At 44.2% G+C, this 23,542-nt stretch overlaps 1 protein-coding gene across 2 annotated transcripts in view; it reads left to right on the forward strand.

Moving 5' to 3' along the window:
• The window catches only part of LOC141799394 (paired box protein Pax-7-like), a 71,890-nt gene that overhangs the window by 35,425 nt on the left and 12,923 nt on the right, over positions 1 to 23,542 (forward strand). For both annotated transcript variants that reach the window (XM_074681630.1, XM_074681631.1), the window contains exons 6-7: positions 6,318 to 6,483; positions 6,738 to 6,937. In XM_074681630.1, coding sequence (XP_074537731.1) covers positions 6,318 to 6,483; positions 6,738 to 6,937 — 366 coding nt within the window. The remainder of the gene's footprint in view (positions 1 to 6,317; positions 6,484 to 6,737; positions 6,938 to 23,542) is intronic.

Consider the following 23,542-nt stretch of genomic DNA (forward strand, 5'->3'; position numbering starts at 1 on the left):
GAGGCCTGCTGTTGAGAACACTCTTTCTGCTGGTATGGAGCTAGCAGGAATACTTAGATATTGTTTCACCAGCACACTGAGTTCCCAGTACCTGGTCTCGTTTCTTTGCCACCACTGCGGCGGGTTTTGGTCGGGTGGGATTCATGGCTCCTTGAAGTACTGACCCAACTCGTCATGGGCTTCAGGGCCGACTGTGCAGTAATCATCACCAAACAAAGTATTAAATGCTTTGGCGCTTATAATTTGGGAGGACACTGGACGATGTCCGTCAGTCTCGGGTTGAACACTGTCACTTCTGGACTGTTCTAGGATGCTGTCATAAAGTTCAGCGAGTTTCTCTCAGACATTCACACATGTCCCTGGCCCCAGGGAACGTAGGTGCTTGTGCCGGGGATCCAGGGCAGAAGCAATTAGTGCTGCTTTGCCTGTGAAAAATGAAGTGTCACTATCAACGCTATAGCCTTCAAAATGATCTGTATATACCAACAATAAATTTATGAAAATTATTGGCAAGTTACTGCCAAGTTACTAGGTGCTGACTCTCCATCGTTTGGCTTCAGATGCCTGAGGAGGCTGGTAGTGACTGGATGCACCAAGGAGATACAGACATGGGGTTCACTACACATGGCTGTTGTTGTACGCTTCATAGAGTGAAGTGCAGGCAAAATATCTCCAAGTGTTTGCCAACTATCGTCGGTCAATTCAAGGGTTCTTGCATCAGCAAGTTTAGTTGTGTGCCTGTCTGAAAGAGTTGCCGACAGAGCCCATCTTTGTTCCAGAAGCTGCTCAAACATTTTTTATGCAGAGTTCCACCTAGTGCAGCAGTACTGGATCAGTCTGTGATTCAGCAGGCTCTGCTCTGCTTGCTTTCTCTTCAGGGCTACGGTTGCCACTGTGCTGTGATGAAAATGAGCTACCAACCTGCTGTCTGTTAACACTCACTATCTTGAAGCCATTGTTTACGGCAAGCTGGAGTGTGTGTGCAAAGCACAGCACCAAGTTCCGCTGCCTTTTTTCATTCATTTTCTCCACTCTCGTAGCTGTTGTTGTCCGCAATGGTGGTTTGAACTCCGGCACAGCAAACGCCATTAGCTCTTTAAAGCCTTCCCCTTCTACAAAACTCAGTGGAAGCATAGATCCAGTTACCAGCAGGCTGATCTTCCCTGCACTTGTTTTGTCACAATGACGTTTGCTAATGGGGCTAGCAAAAGATGAAATGTGAGACTGCGCGATTGTCTCTGTCTCTGCTTCTTTGTCCTTATGCTTTAACCCCATGGGCTCTAATTTCGTAGACCAGGCGCAAGCGCAGGCGCACCTGCCCTGCGCCGGCCTTCGCTGTGCTGACAGGGCTCCTTGACTAGTTTCCTGCAGTGCCAAGAGAGGCGCAGTCAAGGCACAGATGAGCGCAGAGCTGCGCGTCCACGCCTCCCTCCGTGCAATTGGCAGAGAGGGAGGAGAAAAGCCGTGTGGGTTTAACACAGCCGAGCGCTGTCTTCACCAATCAAATGAGCGCCTCTCCTCGCCTTTAAATACGCTGCGGCCGAGGCGCAGCGTCTGATTGGTCTGACTGATCCCCAGCACAGTGTCTGGAAAGACCCGGTGGTGGAGACGGAGCCGCTGTCCCTGCAGCAGGAAAATGGACAGCGGGGCGCATCGGAGGACACAAAGCGCGTTACCGTGTGGGCCAGCTCCCGGGACAGATTTGATCTGTTCCTTTGTCATAAATAGGAGTACAAAATGAAGAGGCAGTTACACAGCTGGCTTATCCATTCAGAATACTTTTGATCCACCTGCACTCCTGGTTTGTCATCGCCAAAAAGCAGAACCTTTGGTGATATACTGTATACTCCCCCGGTGTCTCCACCTCATCCTCCTTACAATAATGTACTCCATCTTTTTAGATCAGGTTAAAAATAAAGACTAAAACAGAGAAAAATGGGAAATCACGGGTAAATCCTGAGTAACATACATTTATTTTGTTTCTTTTTTCTTCGTCTTTTCTCTCCCTCTTTTCTTTGAATTAAATGAAATGAGAGAACCAGATATATACTCAGTATCAGATGTTAAGACTGTTTATTGTTTAATTGTAAGATGTGCATCAAACGTCCAGCTGCCGTCAGGTTAACTTTCCATTATGACAAACAGCTTTAATCTGACATCAGATGTGACGGGACAGTTAATATAGATATAAATGTATATGCTGGTTCAGACGGTTACATTAAATAGTGATTGCTGTGATTGTTTATTGTATTAAAATGTGTCTGACACTCTGGAAACCTGCCTCTGAGGCTTTGTTGACATGTGCGCACATGTGCGCCTGTCACCAAATTACAGCTGTGGAGGGTGCGCTCCGCTTTGTGCCGAGGTTAGACCAGGTTGGAGCTGGCGAGCTTTCAGTGCACTTTTTTGGCATAAAATTGTCACTGCACCAACATGAATCTGCTGACACCTCCCCCTGGCACGCCGTCAACTCCCCCTGGCGCGCCGTCACACCCATCTCTGCACAGACGGTCTAACAAATTGTCAAATTGGCAGCGCAGGGCGGTGCGCCGCACAAAATAAGCACTACGCTGGGTGCGCCAGGCTTACTTCCAGACATCACTCTTTTTAACAGACATGTTGCATGTGTCGTAGACGGGACTGTATATATATTGTGCTTTTGCTTTCGGTGGAATATGTTTCTAGAGCATCGCCGTGGCTGGCGTAAACGGTTGTATTTGCTGGAAACTAGTTCGGTTTTTGCATGGGCGGAGAAATTATATGTTTTTATCCCATTAATTGTTTATTTAGTTAGGCAAAAACAAAAAGAAAATGGTCACACATGTATGAATTTAAGTTATGTTGCCAGGTACATGAATAACAAAATGCTATTTGAATAGTGGGACCAATGGCAGATACCCGAGTATTCGAGTATTCGTACCCACCCCTAGTTTTTTACCATAAAAATGAGATTTTTTTACAGTGTGGGTCACATGGGGTCTGTGCCACAATGTTAGAACTAGTCTGACCCATTAAATTGGTTAAAATGTGTTTGAGTCAATGTCTCGTGTATTGGTCTTTAATTAAGTATTTTGAGGGTGTTTCTGAATCTCCAAACCATTTTTATTTTGGTGAAAGAACCAAAACTTGAACCACTGAAGAACCACTTTGCTTTAGAAACAAAAGACGTGTTAGATGGTGAATCTTTTCCCTGGCTCTGGATCATTTGCAGTACCCAGACTCTGCCAGCTGTGCAGGTCTCAGCTGAGGACCCGGCCTCTGCTCCGGCTCCGACAGGCCTCAGAGGAGGTCCAGCTGAGGTCTGACGACAGCTGGTAGGTGTTCAGTGGCAGGGCTGGGAATGGGATGGGGGGGCTGCATTCCTCCTGCATGTCTCACTGCCCAACATCTTGGCTGGATTCTGTGTTTCCCACCACTTTCAAGCCCACCAGTCGTTGTAAAACTCACAGAAGATCACAGACGGGCCCGGCCGTCTCACGGGAGCTTTAATCCTCAACAGATACGTGGGTCAATCAAGACCCAGAGGATCCTGAGAGAGGAAGAGGGGCCAGGGTGGCATGAAAACCAGCTATTGGTCCTGTAGACTTCAGATCATGATCCACTGGACCGAGGTCTTCACATTTGTCTGCATTCAAGCCAAAGTTTCAACCAGACAATCGAAAGTTCATGCTGTTGGCTTTCAGCTGTCAGAAACAATCTGTCAGCACTGGGATTATGAAGTTTGAACATCTGTTCTGCCCTCCAAAGGAAGCTGAGAGAGGAGGATTTACACTTCTCCAGCTGGAGGACAAGCTGTGAAACACACAGTTTCAATCATGAAATCACCTTCATGATCCGTCCTCATGCTGCTGTTTATGAGGCGACCAAAGACCAGCTCAGCAGTATATGAGCCACCAAAAACACATCAGACCGTCCTGATAAGGTACAACCAGCTCCCCTAGCCTCCTTTGAGATCAGCAGCATTCACACAAAGGAACCAAACTCCTGAAACCTCCCAAAGGAGTCATCCTGGATCCTCCTCCGGGAACATTTCAGCCTCAAGTCAGCAGAGACATCCAGGGAAACTTAAGGGGGGCTCACATCAGGACTGGTGCAAACCTGGACCAGCAATGGGATGAACAACACCAGAGGGAAAGGGAATTATCTACAAGACGTGACAACCAAAGGTCTACCTCACACGCCACATGGACATAAACCCAGGATCAAACCATCAGCGCCAGTTTAAGTTCGGCTTAAAACTTGTGACCCACACCACAGAAGATGAAACCCTGGGTAACTTCCTGACACTCCAGAGCAAAGCCACGCCCACTAACCAAAGAGCACCACCCCCTGGTCTCAAAGCAGTTCTCATTGTTAATAACCAACATGCATCACTGGCGGCAGGGATGGAACAATTCACAAAACCCACAAGCACATGGAGCCAGGATGTGCAACCTTCATGAAGAGTCCTGCAGCCCATGGACCATTACTAAGCCCCCACCACTGACCCAGTGTCTTAGGCCCAAAGGACAAGAAGATGCTGGTGTTCATGGAGGGACTGTAAAAAAGCTGTCCGAATTCAGTGATTCACTTTTCATTTCTGACAAAGTCTCTACAATAAAAGTCTAAAAAATAAACATCTGCACAATAAATGTCTCAGGTATTTGTTGTTGAAGAGCTTTTATTTTGAAATATCCAGGACATTTTTTCAGGATTGTCACAAGATAACTCAAACAGCAGAATAAAGCAGAATATAAACCAGAGGAGCAGACAGGTCATACAGATCGAGTCAGACGAAAGGACTTATCGAAAACTGAAAATGTGTATTATATGATCACCTTTCTCTGTCATGGGCTAACACATGAGTTTGGTCGTGTCATAGTCAGTTCTCTTGAACAAAGAAGTTTTAAGAGCAGACACTTCTCCTCTTCACCTCAGTTCAGGTGTCTTTTTAAAGACTATCCTGAAATCAGACGTAGTCCTTGACTGGTCAGGTGGATGTGGCTCATACTGAGTCTAGAATAAGACAGGAACACCTGCTGAGGTCCAGCAGGCCGTGGTCAGGTGGAGGTGTGTCTCCTATCTGGGCCCTGCAGGAGTCGGACTGTGCAGTGGCTCAGTTCTCTCTTCCTTATCCTCTCCTGCTCCTCTTGCAGCCGTTCCTCTTGCAGTAGCTCCTCTTGCAGTAGCTCCTCGAGGGGACAGCACCTGCTCTAATTATTTGAGTCTCCTCTTCAGAAATAGCAGCGCATTGATGGGCTCCACTTGAAAGGCACGTTTTCATTTTGCTCCATATGAAAAAGGAGGATTCCTGGAGAAAGCTGGAGGCCATACATGGACTCCTGCTGCAGCTGTGTGTGTGTGTGTGCGTTTGTGTGTGTGTGTGTGTGTGCATGCAGAGTGACAGGCTGCTACTTGCTCTGAGCTTCTGTCTTTAAGTCTCTTTAATTAAGAGCTCTGTGATTGGTTCCTGCTGAGTTGAAAGAGGAACTGTTCAGCTTTGAGCCAAACACCTCCCCTTGTCGTTTCCCAATCTGCTTGATTCTGTAACTTTACATGAGCAGAAGTGTGTGTGTGTGTGTGTGTGTGTGTGTGTGTGTGTGTGTGTGTGTGTGTGTGTGTGTGTGTGTGTGTGTGTGTGTGTGTGTGTGTGTGTGTGTGTGTGTGTGTGTGTGTGTGTGTGTGTTTAACCTGCGCCCATGTCTAACACCTTTGAAACCCTTAAGAAAAAACAAAGCACCTTTTGAAAACAGGTGATTGAGGCTTTAATGCTTCTTTAATTTCCCTTCATAACCTGAGTGATCTGCAGAGCTGCTGGGCTCCCTGTAATTTTCTTTGTGTGTTAGAATAATCCACATCAGATGAGGATATTCTGTGAGTTTTCCATCAAATTGAACACATCATAGTGCCTCCTGCTCTAAGTCCTCCTCACAGGGTGTGAAACCTTCAGGCAGGACGTGTGTGTTTGCTGCTTTGATCGCTCACGTGTGAAGCGTTTAGCTGAGGGACGTTGACGCCTTCTTTCCTCCTCTTTTGGCCTCCATTCATCCTTTTCAGTGTGCATTCAGCCGACTGGAGTCAATGAGGAGCAACGCATGGCTAGCCACACACACGGCTCCATTCACACATAATAGAGTGCGCACACACACACACACACACACACACACACACACACACACACACACACACACACACACACACACACACACACACACACGCACACAGGTTACTCTCTCTTCCGTGCTGAAGATCAATCAGGCCTTTTCTTAAAAAGCCCTTCCTCTAACTTTGGATCTGAGTAAATGATGAAGCTGATTCTTTCTGTTTGTGTATTTCAGGTGTGGTTCAGCAACCGGAGAGCCAGGTGGCGAAAACAAGCAGGAGCCAATCAGCTAGCAGCATTCAATCACCTGTTGCCGGGTGGGTTTCCTCCCACAGGGATGCCAACGCTTCCTACGTACCAGCTGCCTGAGTCCAGCTACACAACCAACTCTCTGCCCCAAGGTAGATCACATGACACGTTACACCTGTGCGACTCAACGGTCAGGCTGATCCCACAGGGATTTATGTTTACATAAAGAGAACGATTTCACAGAGGTTAAAGTTATGCCCAGTTCACACATGCTCTGTGCGTGTTGCGGTCCATTAGTGCCGTGGTTTTGCTCTGTCCGTGCAGCACACTCTGTAGCAGCTGGGGGGTTAGCTAGTTCCTTAGCTAGTTCCTGCAGTAACATGTGTCTGTGTCTCTTCCTTCACAGATGGCGGTGCCACAGTCCACCGTCCACAGCCATTACCTCCGTCCACCATGCACCAGAGTGGTCTTTCTAGCACAGACAGCAGCTCTGCATACGGCCTGGCCTCTAACCGCCACAGCTTCTCCAGCTACTCCGACAGCTTCATGAGCTCGGCGGCACCCAACAACCACGTCAACCCGGTCAGCAACGGACTGTCCCCACAGGTAAGACCTGCTGGGCTGCTGTGACACATGCCTGTAACGTTCAGAGGTAATGCTAAGCATGCCATGGGCTTTGAGCTCCAAATCTTGAACCAGATCCCGGTATTTCTGTGTTACTCTGTTTCTTGTGGTTGGCCATCTTACTGGGCACTGAAATCCACTCCAGCATCTTTTTATGGTTGAACTAGTTTTTAGAGACAAAAGAGAGAGGATGCTCTCCTGAAAATACAGAAAACCTCACCCAGTACTCTGTTTCTATACATTTCATATATCCAGAATCTCTACTCTGTTTTTCTTAAAGAGGGAGTTTCTGCTTTCCATATCTTCTTCATGGATCTAACGTACCAGTGATGGAGGTTCAGGCTTAGCGTGTGCAGGTTTTCAAACCTCTTCATAATCACATGTCGGAGAAATCTCTGAAACTGTCAGTGAACTGATCAAAACACTTTTTTCCTAAAATAAATAAATCAGATCTTCACCAGACCTACATCAAATCTACACCAGATCTACATCAAATCTACACCAGATCTACATCAAATCTACACCAGATCTACATCAAATCTACACCAGATCTACATTGAAATTACACCCAATCTACATCGAAATTACACCAGATCTACATCAAATCTACACCAGATCTACATCAAATCTACACCAAATCTACATCGAAATTACACCAGATCTACATCAAATCTACACCAGATCTACAACAAATCTACACAAGATATATAATTGTTTAACTCCATATCTACATTGAGCCTGCATTAGATCCACACCAGATCTATATTAGGTATACACCAGATCGACACCTATTCTTTATCATATCTACACCAGATCTATTTCAGATCTTCTCCAGATCTACATCACATCTACACAAGATCTACAGCACATCTATGCCAAATCTACTACAGATCTATATTAGACTTTCACCAGTTCTACATAAGACTTACACCAGATTGACATCAGATTGACATCAGATCTACACCAGACTTGATTAAATGATGAGGTTATCTCATAAGAATCTTAACAGGGCCTCAAACACCAAGGTCTGCCAGTAGCTTTGCTCCCCAACAGGCCTCTGAGGAGCTGGCCAATCAGTGAAGGGGGTCTTAAAGAGACACCAGCTAAAACAAAGTGTCTCAGTCAGAGGCTGATATAAGGGTTTTTTAAAACACCTGCAAGAGATTTTACTGAACTTCATTATGAGATACTACAGGGGCACCAGTGGGACGGAATAAAAACTGAATAAAGGGAACAATACCCCCTCTTTAACGTAAAGTATGGTCTTGATTTTTCATTAAGTGCAGACTGGTCGCTAAATAGAGGATGTTTTTTGTCTTTTTTTTAGATATATTTTTTAAGGGATCACCTTAGTTCAAAGGTTGAAGGCTGGATAAGAGTGTTTGTTTTTGATGAGAAATCAAAGAGCTGCGTCTGGTACGTCTTGTTCAACAAGTATTAAATGTGAAGTACATTTGCTGTCAGTCCCACAAAAGCCGTTGAGAAAGTCGATGTGTGATGCAGTCTGCCAGGGGGAGCAGTCCACTTGGACACCTAAAGTTAATGTTGTCATCCAGACTGTTTCAGTTACTGATTGTTGATGTTGTTGTCTGGTGTTGAGGCTGGTTTTTCTCTCTCTCTGAACCTCTTTGTCTGTAAACTGTTTACTGGGTTTCCTGTGACAAACAGCGTCAGACCTGACCTGAGGTGGATCACCTGTCTCAGCCTGGCCTCCATCAGTCCTGCCTTTAAACCAGTCTCTGCTGGCTGTTTGTCTTATTCAGAGAGTATTTAATCTGTGTCAGTGTGTCTGTGTGTCCACGCTGACAGAGAGGAGGGAGGGATTCCCCGTGTTATCCTGTCTCTTAAACAATAACCATTTGAAATGAGCCAGTGTGTGATGAGGGGGGACTGTTCTCTGGCTCACACTGACTGAAGGAGACATTTGAAACCATGAGTCACTAACACTGCCCACAGTGAGACACACAGCCCTCATAACAGGCGGATAATAAGAGAGAAATTATGTTTACAGCATATGTCCATTACACTAAGCTATCACTAAACTGAGTTATCATGAAACTGAGTTATCATATCACTAAACACCAAGTATTGGTTTAACGGTGTCCCTCGTTGGATGGTCGACCATGGCCGTGATTTTAGATCCTGAAATATGACAGAAAACTGAAAATGTATCTTCTCTGGACAAGAAAATGAAGACATCTGAGGATTGCCATTCATGGGTCTTTTTTAGTTTTTTGATCCACACTTTAACATCTCTAAATAATAAATGTATATCCATCTGTGCTAGAATCAATGTTGATGTATTGGAATCATTTTTAATCAGGTCACCAGTAGTTTTGAGTTGAGTTCATTGGTGGAGATAGAAAGGATGAACGGTGTCATTCATTAACAGACTCATCCATACATACATACTCTGAATGTTCCCTGTATGCTGTCATGGCCCTGTACCTTTGCTGGAGCAGATGCACACAGCCTGGTAGGCTCTGCCCCAGGAAACTAACAATGGGTCGATGCCAGGATGCAGACTGCAGGTCTGTGATTGGTCCTTTTGGTAGCATCATGACTTCCTGCATGTACAGCCTTTCTGGTGTCTCTAGCTCCACTGATTCTCACTCTCAGTCTCCTCAGGCGTCCCCTCTTCGTACCTCGTGTAAAAATGATGAGCTGCTGCTTACCATTCATCAACTTCAGAACCAGGGGCGGGAACATGACGAGCAGACAAATCACACTGATAACTAGTGTTTAGGTGGAGCATTGCAGAGCAACCCCAACCTCCAACACTGAAGTATGAGGTGCCCAGCACAGTGTATCCACTGAAGCCATGAGAAATAAAAGCAGTCCAGCATCAGTGGGTTTAAGCATGAAACCTGCTGAATGAAAACCTGATTCACATGTTTTAAGAATGGATGCATATTATAATGTAATAATTAGACCCCTGCTCATGATCACATGATGCTGCGTATTTCTGTACATGAAAGACTCCCTCTGTGTAAATACTACACCTACACTGAGTTCATTAACAACATGTTACCCTGATCTAAACAGCACCAGATGAATGGACTCTCTTAGGAAACACACACACTGTGCTGGCTGCTCAGAGTTTTGGGCCTAATATAAGAACAGCTGTGTGAAAACACTGATCACACTGATGTATAAATGAAAGTAGCTGTCAGCAGTCTTGGATGGATAATTCAGGTGACCTGATGCGATTAGAATGAAGCCTTCATTAACGGAGCCACTGCCTACATTTCCTTCAAACATGGGTTTGTTTAATTTGCTTTGAATCTGAATTTCTTCATCATCCTGGACAGCTCTCAGGTGTATTTATGAGCTTAAGGCATGACTGCTTTTACCTCCAACTGTTACATGTGAAAACCAACATATGAGTCGACTGTGGAAAGAAAATCCCATCAAAGTGAAAGCCAAAGAGCCAAAGAGCTGCAGTCAATTCATTGGATTGAAACGTGAAATGCATCTGCTGCTGCTACGTTCTGTGTTTATTGTCCTCACCGTCTCATCAGGACCAGCAGCCAGGCCCAGCTGAAGCTTTTCCATTATGGGTCCTCTGCGTTTGACCCTTTCATCATGTTCCCAGGCATTTACATGAGATAACAGTGTAGAGAGAATTTCCTAAGATCCCACTTCAAAATTGCAGAGAGCCCATATGCTGCACGTCTGACAGGCAATAATTCAATTTGAAGCAGCTGTATTGCATTGGGAATGTAATTCACAGGAGCCGTTTCAGCGCCTCCTCCTCTGCCGCTGAACAGGGAAGAATTAGAGGCTGACTTTCATGTGGAGACGGAGCGTGTGCAGCCAATTCCACGTCTTATTGACAGGAAGACAAAATGACAGAATGAAGCGCGGGGCCTGTGATGGCACTGCATGTGTAAATAGAAACCTCTTTTCATCAGAGTAACCCCCCACCCTCCCTGCCACCCCCCCTCCCCGCCGTCTCTAAGGAAGCTGCAGAGGATCCTTTTTTTAAACACACATCTGACAAATTCCCATAAATCACTTTTTCTGTTAGTGGAGTTTTTCTTTCCTCGCCGGACTAATCCCTTTCTGTCAGGTCAGACAACTTAGTGACCTGCCACTGGAGATGAAACTATTACTTCCCACAGTGACCCCGACACTTCAACACATCACAAGACGAAGATCCCCCCACCCCCCCTTTCACGCCCGCGCTCTCATTTCCTCTTCGGTTTGTTGTGAGCGAGGGAAGATTTAGCCTGCTTTGGAATGGCGGAGCTCTCTGGCTCGCTATTTGATGTCGGGGTGAGAGATAGAGAGCCAGCGTAGCACAGAGTGGGTTTCAGTGCTGGGGGATCAGAGCTGCTTTGGTTCTCCAGCTCTGTCTCTTTGATCCATATCCCCAGGCCTGCCTGCCTGCCTGCCTCGCTAACTCAGGCCTCTGCTCGTGATTCCTGACAACTGTCGGCCTGAGATAAGGAGGTGGGATGGGGGAGGTGGTGGTGGAGGTGGGGGGCTCTCCTACCCCCCACCACCTCTCTCCTCGCCCCGCTCTCCTGCTCCCTGCTACCTCACACACTCCTTTTGACATTAAAACCCTATGTTTGGAAAAACCAACCACCCACCTAAAAGCACATAAACACACACCCCTCCACCCTGCCCTATCCTGCTCCATCCTGCTCCATCCACCCCCATTCTACCCCGTCATGCTCCACCCTGCTCTGTCCAGGCCACCTTGCTTCATTCTGCTCTGTTACGCTCCTTCTCCTCCATCCTGCTTCACCCTGCTCAATCCTGCTCCGTATGCCTTCATCTTTCTCCTTCTCCTCTATCTTGCTCCAACCTGCTCCACCCTGCTCACACTGCTCAGTCCACCTCCATCCTGCTCACACTGCTTGTTCCTGCTCCACCATGCTCCACCCTGCAATTTCATGCTCCACCCTGCTCCACCCCACTCCATCCTGCTCACACTGCTTGTTCCTGCTCCACCCTGCTCCACCCTGTGTTGACCTGCTGTACCTGGCTGTCAGCTCTGCCCTCCTTCCATCTGAGCTGCAGTTAACGGTGCAGCTCTAAGCCCTCTGACTGGGCGCGCTGTCATCTGGCACGTTCCCATGTCAACAAATCAAAAAGGATGAGCACATATATTTACATCATTCCCATAATGAGGAGCAGAGCAGGGAGGCGATGGGGTGGGGTGGGGGGTGTTAATTAGAAATGGCCTGAAAAACAGATGCAGTTTCAGTTTGGCACCGAGCAAGCAAGCAGCTTTAGGGTAAATAAATAAACAAGAAGAGACCTAGTGAAGAAAGCTGCCAGACAAGCAGAGGAATTAAAAGCAGTGATGGAATGTTTGTAGGATATATTCTTCTTTATTTATGGCTCAGAGCCTGCTCCTCTCCTCCTCCTCCTCCCTGGGTGGAAGCTCACAGAGCCCAGGGTGCTGTCTGACTGACTGAGTGGGTAGAGAAGTGTTAAGCCCCTCCAGTTCCCCAGGTTCAGATCAACTGTAGGCGTCGACTGGCTGTATGGAGCCAGAGACTACAACCTCAAATGCTCATCTGCTCTTTAAAGAACCTGCACCATGACCACAGCCAGTGCTGGATTCTGATTGGCCGGAGGGTGTGTTACTCTCAGATTACTCCACATCCCTGACATAGTGTCTCCTCCTGCTTTGCCAGCATGTTGATGCAACATCCTTAAAGGATGGAGTTAAAATAAGTGAAAGACACCGCCAGCTGTCAGGGTTCAGAACCAGGACCAACTTTTTCACGGAAGTATTCGCACTAAGACACCAATTTATGGGCTGCTGCACGAGTCTGTGGTAAATCTCAGTAGAGATGAAGAGGTCTAGCTGCAGCCTTGTTCACATAGGGATGGCTGCAAAGGTTTTAAAATCAGATTCTCCAAAGTTGTCCCTTTCAGCAGTGCAACAGAAGCCAAGATGCAATGTTTACAACATCATGGAGAGTGAAGCATGGTGGCCCTGAAGGTGAATGGGAATACATGTTTTAAATAGTGCCAAATAAGTTTCACTAAAGAAAATCCTTTCTCAAAACAAAAATATATTTCAAAAAAGACAAATACATTTCCTGGAACAAATATAAATTTAAATAAAGAATAATAGAAGAAATATATTTCACTAATCAAAAAATAAATTTGTGAAACCAGAAAGGGTAGGACCACAGTGCTTGACTCTGATTGGCTTAAACAAAGCCTGTCAGACATCAGCTATCTATCATTTCCTGTTTACATTGGATACCGGCTGTAGCAGAACCAGCAAAAAGTTTACCAGGATGGGGGACGAGCTTGATTTGATAGTGCACTATTTCATCCAGAGACGTACACACAGTGTGACTCTCTAAATACTCTCCTCACATCATGACATCCACATCCACTGAATACCTTAAAAGAGCAGTATCATGAGAGCTGCTGGGACCTGGACAGCTGTTTGAACAGTGTGGAAAACTCTAGAGCAGAAAGTGACACAACTCCAGATCACAACCCATACAAGTGTACATAAAGATCAACAAATAAAGCAAGAACCTCCATCCCCCACCCCCACAAAAAATAAGTAAATAATAATAATAATAATAATAATAATAATAATAATAATAATAATAATAATAATAATAATAATAATAATAATAATAAACAAATAAGGACAAAAAACAAAACAAAAACACAACAACAATGCACAAGCACACAATAAGAACTTTAATTACTTAGAAACATGGTCTGCGTGTCTAAAGGGAGACCATCATGAGAATGCTCGAGCAGCTGAACTCTGCTGTGGGCAAACAGAGACAAGTACCATGGTCCAACCCTTTCTGGTTTCGTGAAAATTATTCCGTGTTCTTTGAAATTAATTTTAGCTTTGTGAATTTTTTTGTTTTATTTGGAGGAAATATATTGAGTTTTATTTTGTTTTAAGCTAATATTCTCTTTTTTTGTGAAATGTTTTTCTGTTTTTTTGACATTGTTTTGTGCTTTTGAAATATTTATTCCCACTGGCCTTCAGGGCCACCGCTGTGACAACATCCAGTTAGTAAAAATGAAGCCTATGCTAAAGTGCTAAAAGCTGCTGTTTGTGGAGAATCCACTTGCAGAAAGAATGGAAACCATGTAAACACCCAGCCAAAAGAAAAAAATACTTTTATGGCATTAAAAAAATAGCCTGGTTTAAAAACAGCATGGGTCTTAAACACTGATTTCTCTAACACACCGTATGGGGGGTGGGGGGTGGGGGTGGTGGTATCACTAACCAGCTTCGAAGATATTAGGATTGCTTGATTGTCCATTCAGAGACACAGCTCAGCTCAGCTTAGAAAGGAAGCTCAAAGCCTGCATCATATCCAATGTGGCTGCGTCCATGGATTGGCTTCATTTCACTGTTTCAGGAATAGACGGGTGCACTGATGACGTTTTTTGTATGAATGGCCGACATGAAGTTTCACGTGTTACGTTTGGCTCCTCCTCTCTGCACTTTTTGCTTTATTTGACCACCACAGGGTCTCTTCTGTTGCAGAAATAAGAAAACTGGTCTCTGTTTGATATCTCTGGGATGAATTTTTTGTTTTCTGGAGAAAAAAAATGCCAATGTAAAGAAATCATGTGGATGATATTTTGGTGAAGATTTAAAGAAAATGTTCTCTGCTCTTCAAACCATCATTCCTCCTTCTGTCTGTCTGTCTGTCCGATGCATTCAGGGCCCAGCTGCCTGCTGTTTGCAGCGGTGCTTAGCCTGTCAGCCTCCAGCTGAGAGCCGTCGCTCTGTTTATTTACATGTCATTATGGCGAGGAGGAGCAGATATTAAAGCTGCCAGCTGCTGTGTGACCTGACACCCCTCAGTGGGCCGTCCTCCTGTTGTCAGAGTAAACAGCTCCTGTCTCCTTCAGTGCTCTGACTCGACCCCAACACGCTCCATAAAGATCTTCCTGACCTGAAACACAGACGGCCTCTTGGTGGAGTGATGGAGCAAACAGGGCTGGAGGCGGAGCTCCAGGCTGTGATGCTGAACGAGTGAGACAGTGGTGATTGCTCTAAGACTGCAAGAGAAGCTCAGCTTCCCCTAAAATGTCCCCAAAACAAAGTGGTGATATGTTCTGCTGTGTGTACATTTCATTGACAAAATTTGAGCTAGAGTTCATCTTTTGTTCAGAATCAGCTCCTATCACAGGTAACTGGCTCCACCTCCTTCTCATTCATCCCCGCAGCCTCTCAGTGGTTTAACACAGTCGGATACTCAGCGTCTTCTGACTTCAGCGGGGAAGCGTAGAGTGGGTTGTTCCACTGTGGAAACTGGACGGTCATTGGATAAACACTGGGCTTTGTCCCGCCCATCGGACGCTCAGCATCTCTGGGGGTCTATGAGGCAGTGGGCTGGCCTGGACGCTGGGCTTCTGCATGATGATTGGATGATCTGTCAGAGGCCGAATCCCTTTTTGATTGACAGTGAAATGAGCCAGTCAGCGATCTTGAAGTATAAACCTCCACCAAAGCATCTTCTCAGTTGTTCTGGACCGATTCGGAGGCTTTATCGATCCCCAGCGAGTTTACCTTTCTTAAAAACGACGAGTGTTGAGAGAACACTGGTAAAATCCCTGGAAAAAACACCAGGTTGGTACAACAGGGTGACAGATCAATTTCTTGAAAGGGATTAAGGGTAGAATTTACATTAATAATAATAATGATAATAATAATAATTATAATTATAAACAAATGTATGATGAGATTTCCCTCCTTGACTGATCAGCAGCCGCCACTGGAGTGAGAGGGGAGATTTAATCTTTTTACGTTATCACTGTAGCCTGGATCCAGGATCACACTCCTGGTAGGAAACATTTCAGAGTTTAGAACCTGACCTAGGTTCCTAACCTAACCATTCTGACCTTTGATCAGACCCAATAAGAGATAGCCAGGAAAACCACAGATTTAGCATTTTTTTAAATAATTCGACCAATTGAATTTGATCAAAAAGGAGAAATCAAGAGTACTCACCAGTAAATGTATTTGTCACTGATTGTCTTATTTCAAGATTAGATCTCAATTCTTTCAGGTGGTTGGTGAATGGTTTCTGGTGTTGTGTGCTTTTTAAAAAAAATCCAGTTGATGAACATATGAGCTCATGTATTTATCATTCATCCATTTATCCATTTTCTGAACCGCTTATCCCGTTGGAGCCTATCCCAGCTGTCACAGGGCTGACACAGAGACAGACAACCTTTCACACACACACTCACACCTATGGACCTACAGACAATTTAGAGTGATCAATTAACCTGATGAGCATGTTTTTGGACTGTGGGAGGAAGCTGGAGAACCTGGAGAGAACCCACACATGCACAGGAAGCTGTGCACTGCTCGAAACATGACTGCATATAAGTTTGATGCCATCTTACAGCTGAATACCAAAATACTGCTAGCTGGGATATTATCAGAAGACAAACCAAAATCCAATACAAAATTTAACCAGACCCCAGGCTCAAAGATAGAAGTCACTAGAGTCCTTTCAGCATGACCAACATTATCCAGGGAGCTGCTTTATGGAAATAAAAGTAACATTACCTCAAACTTTAGTTCATATTTTGAAAGTATAATATAATATAATATAATAAAATATAATATAATATAATATAATATAATATAATATAATATAATATAATATAATATAATATAATATAATATAATAAAATATAATATAATATAATATAATATAATATAATATAATATAATATAATATAATATAATATAATATAATATAATATATAATCAGCCAGTTGAATAAATCTGAATGAATTATTTTACTGGAACTAAAAATATGTAACTACATAAAGTTTAAAATAAAATTTTTGCCAAACTTTATCTGATTGAGATTTCCCCTTTTTGCATTTAAATGTTAAAAATCCAACTAAAAGGTCTGCTTAAATCATTATAATACTGATGTCATTTTATGCTTCAGAGGGATGGATTTTACATTAAGAGTGATTTAAAGGAGAAATCAGCATATCAGGATATATATCGTGTATTGAGATATAGCCTAAAAATATAGAGAAATTGGATTTTGGCCATATTGTGCGCCCTACTGTAGAGCAGTGACCTTAAATCCGTTAGATTAAGGCACTCTCATTTCCCACTTTGGAGCATCACATTAATGCTTTTCTGAAACTCAGAAACTGTAAAACTCCTACCTCTGAAGTGAACTCTGGTTTTCCTGAAACCTCTAAAAGAGTCTTGGCTGCAAACCTCATTTCTCAAACCCCTCTCCCTTTAAACTCCTCACCTTTCCAAACCCTTTACCTCTCAAACCCCTCACCTCTTAAACCCCTCACCTCTTAAACCCCTCACCTCTCAAACCCCTCACCTCTTAAACCCCACACCTCTCAAACCCCTCACCTCTCAAACCCCACACCTCTCAAACCCCTCACCTCTTAAACCCCTCACCTCTCAAACCCCACACCTCTAAAACCCCTCACCTCTCAAACCCCACACCTCTCAAACCCCCAACTCTAAAACCGCTCACCTTTCAGACCCAACACCTCTCAAACCCCTCACCTCTCAAACCCCACATTTCTTGAACCTGAAACCTCTTAAACTCTACACCTCTTGACCCCTTACCTCTTGAACCCCACACCTGTTAAACCCCACACTACTTAAACCCCATACTCCTAAAACCCCACACCTCTCAAACCCCACACCTCTCATACCCCACACCTTTTAAACCCCTTACCTGTCACACCCCTCACCTCTTGAACTCCTCATCTTTTAAAATATTCACCTACCAAACCCCACACCTCTTGAAACCCTCACGTTTTTAACCCCTCACCTCTCAAACCCCACACCTCTTTAAAATCCACACCACTTAAACCATGTACATCTTTAATCCCCACCTCTTAAACCCCACAGCATTCAAACCAATCACCTTTAAAATCCTCACCTCTCATGCCTCACACCCTTAAACCCCTTAACCATTGAACCCCACACCTTTCAAACCCCTCACCTTTTGAAACCCTCACCTCTCAAACCCCTTACCTTTGGAAATCCCTGACCTTTGAAATCCTCACCTCTCACACCCCTCACCTTTTGAAACTCTCACCTCTCAAACCCCTTACCTTTGGAAATCCCTGACCTTTGAAATCCTCACCTCTCACACCCCTCACCTTTTGAAACCCTTACCACTCAAACCCCTTACCTTTTTAACCCCTTACCTTTTGAAACTCCCACTCTAAACTTCTCATCTCTCAAACCCCAACGAGTATGAACAATTTCAAAATAAAATACCTGTCTAGTCCTGTTTGCAATTTTAAGTTGGTCCTTTGCCTATAATCTTAGCAGTAGTATTTTTAAAAAACAAACCAGGAAGCCAATTCTGGTGTGGTGAATACTTAATCTTATTAACCCACTTCAGGACCTGATTCAGTAAAACAGGTTATGAAGTATGGAACTTGACAGTGTGAAAGGCATTTAAAGAAAAAAGCTGATGAAACTAAAACAAAACAAATTAAAAGTACATCATTTTATTATTTCATAATTCATTCTAAGTATATTATGATACGCACAAGCACACTAAACTTTTTAACAAAACAGTCACCAACCGTTTTCTCTGTGTGATGAAATGTCACTATTTCTGGTACAAATGTGAAATGGTTATTAGTAAATGTTCCAGTATAGTGCTTTTCTAGTCTCTCTGACCACTCAAAGTGCTTAACACTGCTGGTCTCATTCACCCATCCACAGCACATTCATGCACTGATGGTAGTAACTGCTACTGTAGAAGCCATCAGTTTAACTAACACAGTCACACCAACAGTGGGAGCAATTTGGGGTTCACTGTGTCTTGCTCAAGGACACTTCAGCATGTGACTGCAGGAGGGAACCCTTGACCTTCCGTTTAAGAGGCAACCACTCTACCGTTGAGCAACAGCCACCCCAAAAATAACCCTTTTAAATTAAACTTAATTAAATAACAACATTTACAGAACTAACGCCAGAGATCAAGGTCTGCTGGATTGGGACCTGAGAGGTGAGGTCTGCAGGATAGGGAACTGAGAGGTGAGGTCTGCTGGATAGGGAACTGAGAGGTGAGGTCTGCTTGATAGGGAACTGAGAGGTGAGGTCTGCTTGATTGGGAACTGAGAGGTGAGGTCTGCTTGATAGGGAACTGAGAGGTGAGGTCTGCTTGATTGGGAACTGAGAGGTGAGGTCTGCAGGATAGGGAACTGAGAGGTGAGGTCTGCTTGATAGGGAACTGAGAGGTGAGGTCTGCAGGATAGGGAACTGAGAGGTGAGGTCTGCTTGATAGGGACCTAAGAGGTGAGGTCTGCTGTCAGACCCTTCCTGAAACTTCTGAAATCTCTTTCATTGGTTGTTTTGTCAAACTTTGAAGCCTTAGTTAAACTTCTTCCATGTTTGATGACGTTCCTGGCCCCCTTTGTGAGGTCAGTGCTTGTCTCTGGATCCAGTCGGTTTCATCAGAAGAGGTAAAATGAGAGGACTCTTGGCTTTTGTTTGCTGCTGCTGCTCTGAATGTTGAACATCTCCTCTTCCTGACATTAAATTTGATTTCTTTTTCATCACTGATGGGGGAGTTGGGATTTTCAGGATTATGTCCTCTGACAAAAAACACATCTGCTCATAGTAAAATAGCACAAGCTGATTGCATAATTGCCTCTGATTGCATCAGAAACTCTGCATTCAACAGTGATGTGCTCAATGCGCTTTGCAATTACTGTCTGACTGATGATTCAATGGAAGATAGTGATAGATCCCGTCTGACACCAGCTCCATGTCAACATCAGCCTTAATCCCAGGCGCTGTATCCGCCCACATCTGCAGCTCAGCACGACACTGTGAGGTGAATCAGAATGAAGCCACTTATCATTTAAATGCAAATATCCTACAGTGCTGCAGAGAAGTGAAAGTTAACGTCAAAAATGAGTGAATCCTGGATCGGCGACACACACTGCTATCTGTGCTAGTACAGAGAGATCCTCCACAGCAGCTGGAACACACAGCACACACTCAGGATGTCAGCACAACGTGAGGGGGTTGATACACTTTGAAAAATTGTCACTGCTCAATGATTCATGACGAAGAATGTAATGAAGACTGGGTTTGTGTACCATATAACTCCTGTAACGGCAGTTCATGTTTCTGTGCAGCTGACACATATGCTTACAGCCTGTCTGCAGGTAGCCTGAAGAAAAGCTAGGTGTTTGAAAACCTGGGCTGGATTTTTTCAGAGGATTCTGAAGCCTAAATGTAGAACAATACTGAAACAGTTGGAAAGGTTTTGTTTGGTTCAGCCAGGAGTACATCGTGCCAATCAAAGTACACTAAAATATGAAGCATATATGTTCACCAACAGAAAAGACGTTCCTCTTCTTGATGTGTCTCAGGGAGGAAAGAAGGTTTACCTGATGAACCTCCACTGCAGGGGCAGAGCTAAGATTTGCCAAGACTGGAGACTTAGCCTACAACACGTGAGGATGGGGCATCCCCCCACTTTTTGTACTGATGTGCCTGTTGTCACCTATAACTCAAGCCGTTCATGTGTATGCACATGTTTGGCCTGGGAGAACCCTTTATGTGTCTACCAAAAACAGTTGTGACTTTGAGTCATGTTTTGATGATTTCCTATAGAAAATAGCAAAATATCTTTAAAAAAAATGACTTATCATTCATTTGCAGCATCTGATCTTATTTTTAACCCACTCTGTCCTCTCCCCCTCTCTCTCTTTTCCTCAAGTTATCTTTCTTAACTCTCTTCCCTTCAGCTTCACTCATTTCTTCTCCTGACTGGAATTTTGCTCTATCAAAAAATCATAAACCCTCTTAACTGTACTTTCAGTTCCATTTAGGGATTTGATGGAACGACTTTCCACTTCTTCAACTCATCACATATTTCCTCCCCTTTGCTTGCTTCTCTCCTTCCTCATTCTCTTAATCTATTCTCCATTTGTAAGGGCTTCACAACAAAACACCTGCAGAATCATGTCAACTATATAACTCACTAAACCTACCTCCTCAACTCTACAATACAATATATACTACAGTTTATTGTTTATCTATCCCAGTAGTTTCCCTTCCTGTGGACACTTCCTTCAGGGGATGAATAAAAGCAAAGTGATGTTTATGAAGGGCTGACTCTCATCTACAAATTCAAAGGTCTAATTCTGAATTTCAAGAGCTTCTTTATTTGAGTTTTGAATCTTTAGTCACAAATAGAATTTTGGACTCATAATTTTTGTATGAAAAAATAAAACCCACAATTTTTTGTATAAAAATCATGGCAGATTTCAAAGAAAAAAATATATAATTCTTTGAATTTTATCTGTGTGAATTCTGACTTTAAAGCTTTTTGTTTGAATTCAGATTTTTGACATAAAACTGGATTTTAAAGACTGTCATTTTCATCTTAATTCTTCATTTTATTTTTGAATTCTGAAAACAGTCACTATTCTAATACTAATAAGTAGACATGAAAAAAATCAGTGGTTTTATTTCCTTTTTGAAATGATGTTTTCTTCCTTCAAATCCATCTTAATCCTCCCTTTATCTGAGGATGAGTTTAGTTGGTACCAACATAATACCCAAGTACAAACATACATACATGCGGTGTCTAGTGATATCAACACCATGACGTGCACCTCTTTGCTGCCATTGTGTTCACAAACCTGCAGTTCCTCCCTGTGATCCCCTCAGCCTCTGCTGCTGAATCACTGGAACTGGTCTGATTTGGATTACACAGCAACCATTACACCTGGATTTATGGTTTCCAGTTCCAGTAAAGTCATGTGCTTTCAACCTTGGAGCCCAACCTTATGGTTAACTTTAGAGCTAGCTTTATTATTTTTATCTAACCTATGGGTAGCCTAAGAGCAAATATATGGCTTACCTTAGGGCTTACCCTATGGCGAACCTATGAGTAGCCTACGAGATAACCTTATGGCTAACCTTAGAGCTAGCCTTATGGCTTACTTTAGAGCTAACATTAGACACAACCTTATGGCTTACCTATGGGTTGCCCTGAAGCTAACCTTATTGCTTTTGTGAAGCTAACCTTGTGGTTAACTTTGACCTACCCTTACGGTTAGCCTTAGAGTTAGCATTAGAGCCAGCCTTAGAGCTAACCTTATTGCTTGCCTTAGAGCTTACCTTGACCTACCCTTAGGGCTAGCCTTAGAGCTTACCTTGAAGCTATCCTTATGGCTAACCTTGGAGCTAACCTCATGGCTAAATGGCTAACCTTAGAGCTAACCTTAGAGCTAACCACTCATCCTGAACTGGTCAGGTGTTGTTTTGTTCTGATCAGCACACTTAGGGCGTGGTCACACTGGCCATCTAAACCGTGCCGTGCTTAAGCACGATTGCCCCCCCCCCCGCAGCGCTGTTCCCCAGCTGGAGAGTACCGCCAGCAGTCACACTACCCCTATATGAACCAGCGGGTATCTCACACGCACACGGCCTATGTCATCGTGAAGCATCTGCTTACGTGAAGTGCGATCTCATCAGAGTCAGCACAATGAGACACAGAGAGCGCCGCTACAACTCTAGAGACTTTTGGACTTGTAGTGAGTCGTTTTCGCCTGACACAGCCCTCTAACACCCCTGCTTTTTTAAAATGATTGTCGAGAGATGCGCTCGGGGTGATCATATGTCATGGATCACACACGCCGTCCGCATGCTTGTGCTCGTGCATGAAGTAAACCGTGCCGAAGCCCACCTCTCAGAAGCGTGCCAAAGCAGAGAAGTGAATCGTGCTTAAGCACGGCACGGTTTGCCAGTGTGACCGCGCCCTAAGGCTAAAGAGCTAGCCCACAGAGCAGGGTGATTCTGTGAATTACCCATGATTCTTTAAGGACTTCTACAGCGTTGAACTCTTCTGTAGTTGCAGTGATGGAGTCAGACGTTAAGTGACAGAAACAGCGGACCCTTCACCCTGCCCTGTGTGCACACCTCCATTCACCTTAGCATCCTGTGTTCAAAGCAGGTCTGATTGATGAATGTTATAAAACTCGTCAGAGACATTTCCAGCACGGGACAGGCGTGAAGGGAGGCGGCTGCAGGTGGTTCTGTTAATCCAATAAGCACTCCCTTTGAAGCACACTGTCACCTTTAGCCTTTCACATTCACCTGCGAATGGCTCTGTTTTAGGGGCCTGAAATCCCTGTTTATCTCTCAGCTCACTATTTTTAAGCACAGTTTGCATTGGGGCTGCAAGCTGAGCTGGATAAATGAATAAATGACAGAGGGTGGAGGACCAGCTTCAAAGCAGAGTGCTGAAAGGTTGGAGAGGAGATCTGAATGTGGGAGAAGGTGTGGCACAGAGATAAGTGCAGCACATCTTCACACTTCTGTCCTCATCTCATCTCTTCATCTGCTGAAGACTCTAAACACAGTCAGAGGCGGAGAGTTACCCACCGTCTGTGTCTCTATCAGTCCAACATTTCACCATCTGCCACCATTTCGCTGACCTTGGTTCCTGCATTTTAAACTCTCTATTTCCTTAATTAACTCATACTGTACAAGTGTGTGTCTCTGTAAGTTTCTGGGGAAGCATTACCAGGCTGAAGAAACAGGCTCACTGTTTGAAACAGGCTCACATTAAGAAT

The sequence above is a fragment of the Halichoeres trimaculatus genome, unplaced genomic scaffold, assembly GCF_033239565.1.
Source record: "Halichoeres trimaculatus isolate MK-OKI-2021-1 unplaced genomic scaffold, fHalTri1.1 fHalTri1_scaffold_11, whole genome shotgun sequence".
In the NCBI taxonomy this organism is placed as follows: domain Eukaryota; kingdom Metazoa; phylum Chordata; class Actinopteri; order Labriformes; family Labridae; genus Halichoeres; species Halichoeres trimaculatus.